This window comes from Cynocephalus volans, chromosome 3 (genome assembly GCF_027409185.1).
Source record: "Cynocephalus volans isolate mCynVol1 chromosome 3, mCynVol1.pri, whole genome shotgun sequence".
NCBI lineage: Eukaryota > Metazoa > Chordata > Mammalia > Dermoptera > Cynocephalidae > Cynocephalus > Cynocephalus volans.
The window spans coordinates 86,368,712-86,381,577 of NC_084462.1; the positions used below are offsets into that span (position 1 = coordinate 86,368,712).

Consider the following 12,866-nt stretch of genomic DNA (forward strand, 5'->3'; position numbering starts at 1 on the left):
TCTCCTTCCTCATCTTCCTCCTGCAGAGGCCCAGCCTCCAAGATCATTGGGCTTCCTGCCTCCAGTCTTGCCTTTGTCAGAGGCCGTCCTCCAGGCTTCATCATGACCCTCTCCTATCCCTTCTCAGTGTGTCCTCCCTGCCCCTAGGAAAAGGCCACAGGATCTGGACTCTCTAGAGAGGACCCGAAGGTCTTTCATGACCTACCCTCAGCCATCCTGTGGAGTTTCATTGCTTCCCATCACTACTGTGCCCTCTAGCCTGTACAGGGTGCATTTGGCCTCTTCTGTGGGAGGCTTTGCTCCTTGCTGCCCCTCCCCCACCCTTCTTCCTGCCAGCCAAACTTTCATCCTCCAGGATGAGCCTGAGCTGTGTCTTCTGAGAACCCTCCCTGATACCCTCATGGCATGAGCAAGTAGTGAGCAATGATCTCCAAGTTGTGGGCTTCTCACATGGGCCCCGCTACCAGCATCCTCAGATGGCTGGCTCCTACCCAGCAGCTGCTTGAGGCCAAAGAGGCAGGATCTGCCCTCGGGTAGCAGCAGTGGCCACCAGCAGGGAGGGGCTCCAGGACCACACTGAGCACCACGCAGTGCTGCTGCTGGTGACACATGCTGGCCCAGCCTGACACACTTGGAGGTGGGGACTCACTCAGACCCGGTGGGAGGATGACAACTCGACTCATGTGAGGGACTCAGTGGCATTGGTCATGGCCCAAGTACAGGCAAGGGGGGTGGCCTGTACTTCACGGTCTTCCTGTTTCAACATGAACATTACAAATCAACCATGTATCTGCATTTTCCAAATGCTTATGTCCTGCTCTTTGGAACCACACTTTAATATTCTGTTTTACTTTCTGTATTAACTTTGGATTCCCAGCATGTCTTTAAACTTGAACAAGAAGAATATATGAAGGAAGATATCCCTTGGACTCTGATAGATTTTTATGACAATCAACCAGTTATTGACCTGATTGAAGCAAAAATGGGCATTTTGGAGTTACTGGATGAAGAATGCTTGGTAAATTTTTTAAATAATTGGGTTTGTCCCCCCCAGCTTCTGAGTAGTAACAGATGAGCGTATTACAAAGTGATTTTTGCTGTTGTTTTTGGAAGCCTACTATAAAGTCCTGATGTGTTACCCAATCTGTTGGGTGTTAATGCTGGGACAGTAATCCATAGCAGGAACCCAGAGTGCAAGGTGAACCTCCCGCCCTCAGCGTGTGCGTGCCCCCCTTGCATAGCACACACGACCTCTCAGGTAACGTCTAGGGAGGAGGTGGCCTCTGTTGCCACCCCCAGGTGTATGCAGAGTGGGCATGGAAACAGCATGTGACTCCACTCCAGTGGTTAATGACTAATTATAATTGAGTTTCCTTTTACTTCCTCGTTCTTGTGAGTCATCAGAAGGTTTAGCTGAAAAATCAACATCGTATGATTCAAGATAAGAGGTCTCTAGGAATCCTCATTATTATTTCCCCCCGGGAGGAGCAACTTTGTAGAGGCTCAGCCAGTAGTGTCCCTCATGGGACCACGAGAACAAATAATCCCCATGAGAGTAGTAATGTTTTGGCTTAAAAGACATATATTGATGCTCAAACATGGAATTTGTGGGGGGTTTTTTCCCAAAGGTTTATTTGTATAAAAATAATGATTACGATGTTGAAGACTTATTGGTGATTTCTTTCTAGAATTCTCAATTCTGTGGTTCTTTGCACAGGTATCCTTTCTGGTACCACCTGTGCTCCAGCCCCCACAGTGATGTAAGATTAAAGGGCAGGCCTCAGAGCCAAGCTCTAGAATGACCTACTAAGGGCAGAAGCACAGAGGCCAGGGTGGCCTCTGGGAAATATTTGTGCCCACTCTACACGGGCAATTCTTGGGTGACCAGCATCACAAAGAAGTAATGCAGGAGTCACTTGGATATAGTGGGATAATACACAGTACACAATGGTGATTCACTGAGTTTGGGCTGAATTTAACTGTTTCAAAATCACCAGTATCAAGAACAAGTTTTGCAAGTAGCTTAGTTTGAAAAGGTAAACTTAGCACAAGGAGGTAGTTAATTAAGCAGCAAAACAAAAGAAAAACTATTTTCCCCAGGCGAGGGGTGGGGAGGACTAGTTCAAGTGATGGTCTTTTTCCATTTCCCTGAGAATGTTCGTGTAACAGAACCCAAGCTATTTTTTCTTGAACCTTTAGAATTCTTTAGGAAGAAATAATAATATACTGCTTGTTTTGCAAAAATAAAATTCTTCATTCTTAAGTTATTATATGGCCATTTCCTTTTAGTTTAAAATGTTTTGTTCTTCTAAAAGAACATTGATCTGTTCACTTAAATATCACCCTAAATACCCCATAAATATATACAATTATTATTTATCAATTGATAATAATAAAAATCACCCTTAAGATTATTAAGATCTAGGACAGATTAATGCCTAGAGTTGTTTTAAAAAGGGAGGGGGGCCTCGAATCTAGAGCAGTTCACTCTGAGGTGTCAGATCATCTTGGTTTCTTAGAACTAGTGCTTTTTATCACCTCTTTTAATCTTTCATCTCTAGGTTGCTTTCTTTGCTATTTTGTCTGCTTTTCTTTTCCAGTTACCACATGGAACTGATGAAAACTGGCTTCAAAAGCTGTATAATAATTTTGTCAACAAGAACTCTCTGTTTGAAAAGCCTAGAATGTCAAACACATCCTTTATCATCCAGCACTTTGCTGACAAGGTACCATGAAAGTCTTGAACAATGCTGTCTATCCCAGGGTCAGAGAAGTTTCTGGAAGGCATAGGCAGGCCACAGATTTTTCTGTTTGGAGTCAAGTCACACTTAGCATGTAGCTTTGATGCAGGATACATACGTGTGTGTGTTTAGCAATTCTTAACTTGTTTTTGTGACAAAATACATGAGTTTCAATTGTACTGCTTTAAAGATGTGTTGTTAGTGGAACTCATTTCTGATTTTGGATTTACTGTGAATTCATTAACCTCTTAATTTATTTTCTCTATGAAATGGTGATCATCAAGACAGCATAACTGTTTTCTGTGATAAAAGCTATACCTTTTTTATTTGAGGTTTTCCTTTTTTATTAAACTGGAATATATTTATTACAATGGCAACATACTTTAACTCAAGATGATGCGTTTTCTAGGCGATACTTATTTTCTTCATTACATATCTCCTTTTTTTTTCTAAACAAATGGTACTTTTATAAAAAGAAAAATTATTTTAGAAATCTCGTTATAGAAAGCTTAGAAAATAGGAGGAAAAAGAATCAGCATAACCATCTGCCCTAAATGTACATTCTCACCTTGTTTTCCTTCTGTAAGGGAGCTCGTCTCTCTGTCCAGTTCCTGGCTGGGTGTTGCTCTAGTGGCCCCAGCCCAGCACGTGGGGGTCATGGGGATCGTCTGCGCTCCCCTGTGGCACAGGCTGGTACTGTGGGTCAGAGCTGGTCGCTCCAGAGTGACCGAGGGCCGGGGGGAGGGCACAACAACCTGCAAAGCTGTAATCACCTTTGGGAGCTAAAGGAGAACTGTTAAATATGATAGACTTTTAGTGCTTAGAGATTTTCAGATGAGTTTCTGAAGCAATGCCTATGAAATGAATGATGATATGTCAAATGATATTTACTAGTTATTGTCCTATATAATTTCAGGGTTCTGGTCCCATGGGGAAAAGGAAAAAAAAAAAGAAAAAAGAACAGATTCCATGAAAAGCACACATGGGATTTATTTTGGGGGTCTCTTTTTACAGTATACAGGTTCTGCACATTTAATTCTCTCACCTGCCACTTCCAAGAAGACCCCTTAAAAGAACTGGGTAGCATTTTGGGTGGACTGTGGATTGGTGGGAAGAAACCACACACACTATAGGGTTAGATTAGGTTCTCAATCTAATTAGCCAAGGAGATAAAATTGTGTTGAAAGCAAGGCAGCTCTGCTTAGATGCAGCAACTCAGCACCTTTTCCCTTGGTCCCCGGTGCCCCAGCAAAGGTACCCACTGCCTGTGACACTGTCACTAGTGGCCCACACCACCATTCTAGAAGAATTTGTGCAGCTATCCATGAACTTCATTCCCAAGGGAGTGTTTACAGTCAGTGCTCCTGGTTCTTAACCCACCAGCAAGAACAACTTCCTCACCCAGGGGGACCAGCAGAGTCCATGCCCAAGGGACCCTTTCTGCCTCCAGATTCTAGTGCCCCTGAAAGCCTGTTTCCTTGTAGCCAACTTTTTAAAATTAATTGTTAATATTTTTCTTAATTTATAAAAATCCATATCACATATTAGAACATATACCCCAGAGGCATAAGCTACGACGGTTTGAATGTTTAAGCAGCTCCCTGGATATGTTGTTTGAGGGATTCCAGAAGCCTTACTAGTCAGAAAGGGCAGCATGGAGAGTTTCTCCAAGCCAGACTCAAGCAGTGCAGACGTTTCCCCACTCTGAACCTGCCTCCAAGGGCTTGTTGAGCCTCAAGAGCATGGTGGTCAGCTGGCCAGTTTTTCTTTCCTTTCTACCATATTAATGCTGATTTAGGAAAACATCTCTGTTTGAACCCACTGGTCACTGCTGAGCTTTTTTACTCCTCCTGCAGGCTCTAAAGGCAAAGGAAGCCCTAAGCCAGATCTTCTTGTGAATGCAGAGTGGTCAGTGGGCTAGTGAGAAATCCAGGCAGTGGGAGAGGCTGGCATTTTGCATCAGAAGAGATATTTCCAGCTTTTTAAGTTCATACATGATGGGGTTGCTGTGATAAACAGAAACTGAATTTCTTTGTAAGATTGTATTTATGTTCCCTTTATTAATCTCTCTTTAAAAAGAAATGAAACTTGTATTTAGATGGTATCTGCTTTGGCCTCTTTGAAAATAATTAATTCCTTTCTCCATATAGGTAGAGTATAAATGTGAAGGTTTCCTTGAGAAGAACAGAGACACTGTCTATGACATGCTGGTTGAAATCCTGAGAGCGAGCAAGGTTTGTAGTGTTTTAAGGAGTAATAAATGATATTCATTATGTAATTAACATGGATCTAGATGTGTATTAGGAAAGAGTAAGAAGTGTGTGTGCGTGTCTGTATGTGAACTGTCTGGACAGTAGCAATTTGTAGCTCATAGATACAAAAAATAACTATTTTGGAATTTTAACGGAAACCTCTTTCTAGCATTGGAGGCATCGTAAATCTCCACTGTATGCAAAATCAGAAATCAAATGTACAGATGACACAGAGACAGGACAACTAATACAACCAGTTCAAGAATCACAATCCTCATTTTATTCATTCATTCATGTGTTTTTTTTACCATGCACCGGGCACTGTCCTAAATTCTGAGAATACAGCAGTGAACAGGGCTGGTGGAGCCCAGATTCTAGAGGGAGCAACATACCTTAAACATGCAAACAAGCAATGTCGGTTAGTGCTAAGTGCTCGAGGAAAATCAACACAAGACTGAGAGTGAGGGACTACGGAAGGGAGTGGTGCAAGGTCCTCACATCCACACTTCTATATGACAAATGGTGCCTCCAAAACAATGACTTACAGCTTTTTCTTTTCCACTTTGAACATTTCTTTATTAAATTTTGAGACTATTTCATACATAAGCCTCCACTTTTATGATGATTTGGTTATTACATTTATTTTCCCTCTTTTAAAAGATCCCAGTCCCTTGTTGATGTTCAAGATTTTTGACAATTTCCCAAATGAGCGTCACACTTGCACTAATGATTATAAATCAATCCCAGGCCATGACATCTTCGGTTATTAAAACTGATTTATGATAGAGCATTGTGTTAGAATGGCCTCCCCTCTTGTGCACAAAATTAGTTAACTTAATTCACCAATTATTTACTCAACCCCAAGCTTACCCTGGGATGCAGTCTGAAAGGTGGAGGCAAATCTCGCCAAAGCACAAAGGGGTCTCTCCACTGAGCAGACGTGCTCACTGAGACGGGAATTTCAGATCCACCCTTTCCCCAGGGGCATACAAGGAAGCAGTAGGCAGGGTCCTTCCTGGAAGGACATTATCAGTGTCTGGTTTAAAAGAACAAAATATGAGGTTCACTCTGAGAGAAGATAAGACAATTAAAGAAATAACTGAGGCAAGACAGAAAGTAATAAGTGCCTAAATGAGGTATCAGTAAAAGATGAAGACAGTTGAGAGAAGCTGGGATTAATTCATGCTGGGACACCAGAGGAGGTATTGCAAAGGGTTGGGGCTGGAAAACATTTTAACAGAACCTTGATCCGTGGGTGGAGTTTGGATCTGCAAGGATGAGAGATTCTAGGTGGAAACAAGGCACGAAAGTGGGAATAGTAAATGTTTCCACATTTCTGACACTTACGGTGATACCCACATACAGACATTCACGGTTTTCTTCTCTGTCCCATTCCTGGGAAAGAAGCTGTGGGCCACTCCTAGTGAATTTGACCCTCTTCTACAGTTGAGATTTGGCTGTAGTTATTGGCTGAGGTTGTTACTTTACTCTCCACTAGTGTAGGAGGGTTGCTATGACGATTTATTTGGTTTGTACCAGCTGAGGACCATGGGCAAATGCTTTTAGCCATTGAAATCCTATCTATCTCTTCCAGTTTCATCTCTGTGCCAACTTTTTTCAAGAAAATCCAGTTCCTTCTTCCCCTTTCGGTTCAATGATCACAGTTAAATCTGCAAAGCAAGTCATCAAGCCAAACAGCAAGCATTTCCGGACCACAGTTGGAAGCAAGGTACTGAGGTGGTGTCTGAGGGTGAGGGGCACAAGGGCAGGCCAGGCTTCAAGGAGCCAGATACTCGGACGACCCACATTCCAGGCCTGGATGTGGACACCGGGCCTCTTCAAATCTAATTCACACACAGATGCAAAAGTTCATTGTCATTGTACCTCAACCTCCAAGGCCACATACACCTGAGCAAGCTACACCTTTACACGATAACATGATTTACTAAGTTCTCTGCTATGGGGGGGGGTATTGGACAGGGCAGCATTCAATCAGGACAGTAGGACATACTAATAAATCACAGTCATGGATCAAAACCTTTCATCACAAGTGTTCATGCATGAAGCTACCTTTTCTTCTTATTGAGTAACTTATGAAACCTGGACTTTTCTGTTTACCTTGGTCTAAGCATTAAATTACAGCAGCACAACGTTTGCTCTCTGTCCTTGCTCCCTAGTTCCGCAGCTCCCTGTACTTGCTCATGGAGACCCTCAATGCCACGACGCCCCACTATGTTCGCTGTATCAAGCCTAATGATGAGAAATTGCCCTTTGAGTAAGTGTTCTCATGCCACAGAGAATGAAAACATGGGGGAAGCTGTTTCTCTCCCAATCATGGAGAATTTGTCATGAACTTTACTCTGTTTCTGGGATTTTTAATGACTTAAAACAGCGGTGCCCTCACATTCGCACAACCCCTCTGGCTAAGCCGCCTCATCTCCAGGGCTAAGCAGAGGGGTGAGACTCGAAAGAATAGTCTTAAAGTTCATGCAGCTGAGAAAGCCAGAACCTTCTGCTTGATCATAAGAGGAGCTCATTTGTCTTTGTAGACAACAGCCTGCAGAGGGTGAGATTCGCCCTCACACACTGCGTAGATGTTAGGCTTGTTCTCAGGGGCCCCAAGGAGGAGACCCAGAACCCAGAGTGTAAGCTGTAGAGTCCCGTTGGCTTACCAGAGCTAGAAAGGGTATCTAAAGGGGGACAAGCTGTCTGTGGAGGTGGCCAAAGGGTCACCAAAGGGTCAGGCTAAGCCAGAGGGTTAGCACTTGTTGGGTGCTTTGTGAAGGAAATTCAAGCATCGCACAGGGCTTGGACCAGGTGAACTCACACATCGTTTTCCATTCTGGTTGTCATTTAAAGCTCGACCCAAAGGCCATCCCCTATATCTCCCTTTCGCCTCCACCAGAGCCAGTTGCTCCTTTTCCCAGATCCCCACACAGCTTTCTCAACTGTTCCACAGAAGTGCTGTTTTCCAGGGATATTCAGCAGGTGTTTATTAAGCAATGTGCCTGGCATGGGAATTAGAGGGTTGGCTGTCTGGGAGTTGGCAGTCTAGGCAGGTCTGCTATGCCATTTATGGGTGTCTTTATCAATTATGATGCCTTGACACATCATAAAACATCTTCTTGAAGGTTTGACTCCAAAAGAATCGTTCAGCAACTGCGAGCCTGTGGCGTTTTAGAAACAATTCGCATCAGTGCACAGAGCTACCCTTCCAGGTACGTTGTCAGTCCTTGTGTTGGGGGAAACGTGTCCAACTTCAGGTCTATGCTCAGACCCAAGGGTGTGGCTGCCATGTTCTTTGTGACACACACTTTTGGCTTCTGTAAAAGTCCCTTAAGATTTTTTCAACTGTCCTGTGGGAAGGTGAGAAAAGGGTGAGAAGTAGCTGTGTGGGGGACAGAGGCCACCCCCACCAGCCCATCCCCCCCCGCAGCTGCTGGTGACGGTTCCTGCTGTCTCGCCAGTGTGCTGGGACAGAGAGCTGTGGGGATGAGGAGGACAACTACTTGGGCAGGAAGAGAGAGCAAACAGGTGTGCTTGGAGTGGTATGGTGGTGTCCCTGGGAGAGGGGATCAAAGATCAGTGTCGTCATCAGCAGAACAGACTCCGCCCTGCCACCCCCACCACACAGGGCTGGTAGGGCAGGGGGTCCCGGACGTGAGCCTTGTCTCTGGCCCACCTGGCCCAGCGCCCTCTTCTGTTCTCCAGGTGGACGTACATCGAGTTCTACAGTCGCTACAGCATCCTCATGACCAAGCCAGAGCTCTCCTGTGGTGACAAGAAGGAGGTGTGCAAGGTGGTTTTACACAGGCTCATCCAGGTCAGTCCTCCTCACCTCCTGGCATCATGGGCTCTCCCTGGGAAACATGCCTCCCAAACGTGTTTCTTCACCTTTGCCTCTGAGTCGTCATGAATGCCTGAGATGAAAGAAAACACGCCCGAGCATTTGTATGCTAAGGAGACCAGAGCAGACAGCTCACTGGGGCAAGATCCCCTGATGGCAGGAGTCTCCTTCAGGGACCCAAATTCGAACTTTGGCCTTCCCCAGTGTCCTTCTGTCCTGCTTTGTTCTCCCACAGTCGAATCCAGTCTTCCATGGACCTGGCTTATAGGGTATGGTTAACTGAGCTGGTTACCAAGTGGGCCCAGACACGTGTTCAGCATGGATTTAGACTATTGCCAAAGCAGTGAGTTATGATGGAAAAGAGGGTGGGATGTTATGACGGCCAACAGAGGGGCTAGTGAAGAGAACCCAAAATGCAGACAGAGAGCCATACTTTTCCAGGTTCTCCTGCTCTTAAGTGGACACCATGTGAGCACAGCTGCGGTTCTCCAACAGCCTGACAGTGTCATTGAGAGCGGACCCACCCCTCTCACCCCACAGATGGGTCCCCTACCCCAAGTTCTGTTTGTCCTCTACTGTGGTTTTATTCTTTTTAAGTTTATTTATTTATTAATATTACTCTTTTACCTTCTTTGATGTTGTTACGGAGCAATTGGGGGGAAGGGGCAGAGAGAAGGGGGAAGGAAATAGGGTGTGAGAAGGAGGAAGGAGGGGGGATGGGGTTGAGACCTGTAGCACCCCCCTCATTCCTGAAGGGGAGACCAGGGGGCTACCAGTGGTGGTTTGGTCATTGCTGGGCTGGGTGCAGAAGTCATGGGGGTGTGGCTGAAGCCCTCGCCCCCCCACCACCCCAGTTTAGGACCCCAGGGCACTTCCTGCAGCAGTTCAGTGGTTGTCACTGGGCTGGTTGTGGGTGTCAGGAACATGGCTGGGGCCCCTGGCCATCCCCCCTCTGTGGCTTGGTAGCCCAGGGGACCTCTGGTCCTTCTAGGTTTTATAGATGTTCTTTGGTGATGTGAGACCTTTACTAGTTAATATTAAACTTTGTCTTGGTCTGTGGTTATTTTGTTTTTTCTTCCGGTTCTGTGTTGGATTATTAACTACTCCCACCACTTAAACTCTGTACTGTAACTAATTTGTTGTCCTTTGCTTACTTCTAAAATGCGGGAACTTCCTTTGGGAACCAGCACTTGAACTCTGTGGTTGAACTAAAATGTTGCTTTGCTGCTGATTCTCTGGAGAAGGCTTTTTGTGCAGCTCAGGGTTTAATGGTTGACATTATAGGTATTTCTGGGTCTTGTGGATCTGATACACCTGGGTTGTGTAAAAATTCTGGTCTGTGCCTGAGTCTTTTCAGCAAACCGCACCCCTGCAGTTCTATATTCCTGAGCAATATACTCTGAGTGGTCTTACGCTGACTGGAGAGTGGATCACCTGTTCTTGCTGTGCCCCAATGTTCCCCCTGTGGACCCGTCTCCCCTACAGCCCATGCTCCAAACACTTCCCATGCGACAGGCCATGTACAGGTCCCTTGTGATGACTTACTGGCCTCTGAGTGGCTCCTTTTTTCAGTTGTTCTGGCTCCTCCCTCCTATGTGGGTCCACGGGAACCCTATTAGTGGTCTTGCTGTCCTGGGAGCCACCAAGGCCCTCTTCTCCCCTGCCACCTCCAAGCAACTTCATCCAAAGGGCACAGCTGCGGCTTTTGCCAGCTCCTGCTCTGTGCTCTCAGCAGCTCCAGCCTTGAAGTAGCCAGGGCTCAAAACGGTCAGAGCGGTTCTTTCTTTCTTTCTCACATTGTGGTTTCTCCTGCCTTCGTGTACTCCATAGGTCTCTCCTCCTCTTCCCCTGATCTCTAGCAGCCCCAGCTTGGCCATCATTGCTTTTTAATATTTGTAAATTAGTTGATTTGCGGGAGAGAGTGATGCTGGGGACCATCTATTTTGCCATCTTGACTGGAAGTCCGTTCTAATCTCCTCTGCCATGGTTTTAATCAAACAACTTCAAGTATGAATTTCCAGATCATGATCAGAATTTTTCTGCTTTATGTCAAAATAACAATGTTTCTGGAATCTTTGAATCTCTAAACATCTTTTCCATATACTATAGAAAAGTTAGAAGGTTTTCTTTCTAATTATGTTGTTTTTCTCTTCCAGGATTCTAATCAGTACAAATTTGGTAAAACGAAAATCTTCTTCAGAGCAGGACAAGTAGCTTATTTAGAGAAACTCCGGTTAGATAAACTGAGGCAGGGTTGTGTTGTGATACAAAAGCACATCCGTGGCTGGCTCCAGAGGAAAAAATTCCTCCGAGAGAGACAAGCTGCCCTGATAATCCAGCAGTACTTCCGGGGTCAGAAAACCATGAGGTACGTTGGAATCAAGGAGGAATTGTGGAATTGTAGGAGGAGGACCTGTCAAGGATGAGTTACTTCTCTCCTAGGACCCAGGGTGCAGACCTGTGTGTGGGTCCCCCCAGTGGCCACAAGCCTTGAAGTGAAAAGGGCATGTCCCCAGTCTATAGTGTGGACTCTGGCTGGTGTCCCTGTGTGGCAGAGCTGAGGACCAGGACCCTGAAGGGAGGAAGCCCTGATCAGGGTGTTGCTGAAGAGCACTGGAGTTCCTGGTGAGACCAGGTAGAGGTATGGGGCCCCTTCCCTGTGGGAGCTGAAAATGCCCAAGACCATCAGGGTACTAGAGAAGACCCTGAGTAAAGATGCCAAGAGTAGCCGCTGACCAGCCTGCCTGCAATGGGGTGGGTAGAACATGGCAGAGGGGACCCATTGCAAGACTTTACCAGAAAGCCAGTCACAGGACCCCTGGGTGGGAAGACTGAGGCCGTCCCAGTGAGGGGATGGCCAACAGGTGGGCAGTTCCCCAGGCCCGCTAATCCCACCCCTCCTCAAGGGGTCCTGAGAGTCCACATGACCCTGCAGCCCACTGAAGGACACAGACATTCTGTGACTTTCCATGGCTTCACTGTACCTGTTGGAGAGTGTGGGGCCAGGGTGCTCCCAGGAGGCTGTGCTGGGCTGGCCTGTGTGTTGGGCATCCTTCCCAGATGAACTGTGTTTCTGAATGTCTGCCCCACTCCCCCTTTGGGAGGTTGTGACGATAGCTGAGAAGGCAGGTGTTTAAGGGTCAGGCCGTGTCTCTGAGCCTGACCTCCAGCAGCATCCAGGCTTCTCCACATGATTGGCATGGCGTGCCACACACAGCCAGGCTTGCTTGCTCTCCTGTGCTTCTGGTTCAGTTAATCACAGCAGTCTCCAGGGCTGGGAGTCTCGGATTTATCTTCTGCCACACACCCATGCCCCTTTCACTTGGGACTCTCAAAGACTGATCGTTCCACCTTGCTTGCCTCTTGTGCCTGCCACATTCGCTCCATCAGCTCCTGCCCTGGATCAGGCCTTCATCTCCACTGCTTGTCACTGACAGCTCAGCCCTCCACCTGCTGTCCCCTCACCCATCTTCCTAAAGCAGGGCCTGATTGGGCTACTACTCTGCTCCTGCCTTGAATGCCTCTCATGACCCTCTGTTTCCTACAGAATAGCATTCAGTCTTGCACGTAGTATTCAAAGCCTTCCCTGGCCTAGGCACATTCAAAAGAAAGGAAGCTCTATGAGAGCAGGGGCCGTGCTGGTCTGTTCTCGTTGCACCTATTTCTAGGACCTAGCATGGTGGCTATCACATAGTAGGTTTCAATAAATATATTTTTAAGGTAACAAATGGTATCCATCCATTTTTCTAGTCTCATTGACTATTAATTTTCTCCATGCATCCTATATCCTAGCAATTCCAGACAAATTTCCTTTTTCCAAATATTTCAGGCCCTGTGAGGTCTCCTTGTCTTTCTTCGTGCTGGCCCCTCAGACAGGTTTCAGCCTTCACTGTCTACAGAAATCCTGCTTTTCCATCAAGGGCTGCCTCGCATATCACCTCTTCCCAAGCAGAATGAGTATTCCTTTCCCTCTGCTTACAGATCTTTAGTACTTATTTTATTTTTCCTCTTTTTTGGCTGCTTACA

At 46.1% G+C, this 12,866-nt stretch overlaps 1 protein-coding gene across 1 annotated transcript in view; it reads left to right on the forward strand.

Annotated features, from left to right (window-relative positions):
- Positions 1 to 12,866, forward strand: part of MYO5C (myosin VC) — a 91,612-nt gene that overhangs the window by 37,105 nt on the left and 41,641 nt on the right. Inside the window, exons 13-20 of the mRNA XM_063090049.1 lie at positions 878 to 1,018; positions 2,601 to 2,726; positions 4,892 to 4,975; positions 6,588 to 6,722; positions 7,171 to 7,268; positions 8,125 to 8,211; positions 8,705 to 8,816; positions 10,997 to 11,208. Coding sequence (XP_062946119.1) covers positions 878 to 1,018; positions 2,601 to 2,726; positions 4,892 to 4,975; positions 6,588 to 6,722; positions 7,171 to 7,268; positions 8,125 to 8,211; positions 8,705 to 8,816; positions 10,997 to 11,208 — 995 coding nt within the window. The remainder of the gene's footprint in view (positions 1 to 877; positions 1,019 to 2,600; positions 2,727 to 4,891; positions 4,976 to 6,587; positions 6,723 to 7,170; positions 7,269 to 8,124; positions 8,212 to 8,704; positions 8,817 to 10,996; positions 11,209 to 12,866) is intronic.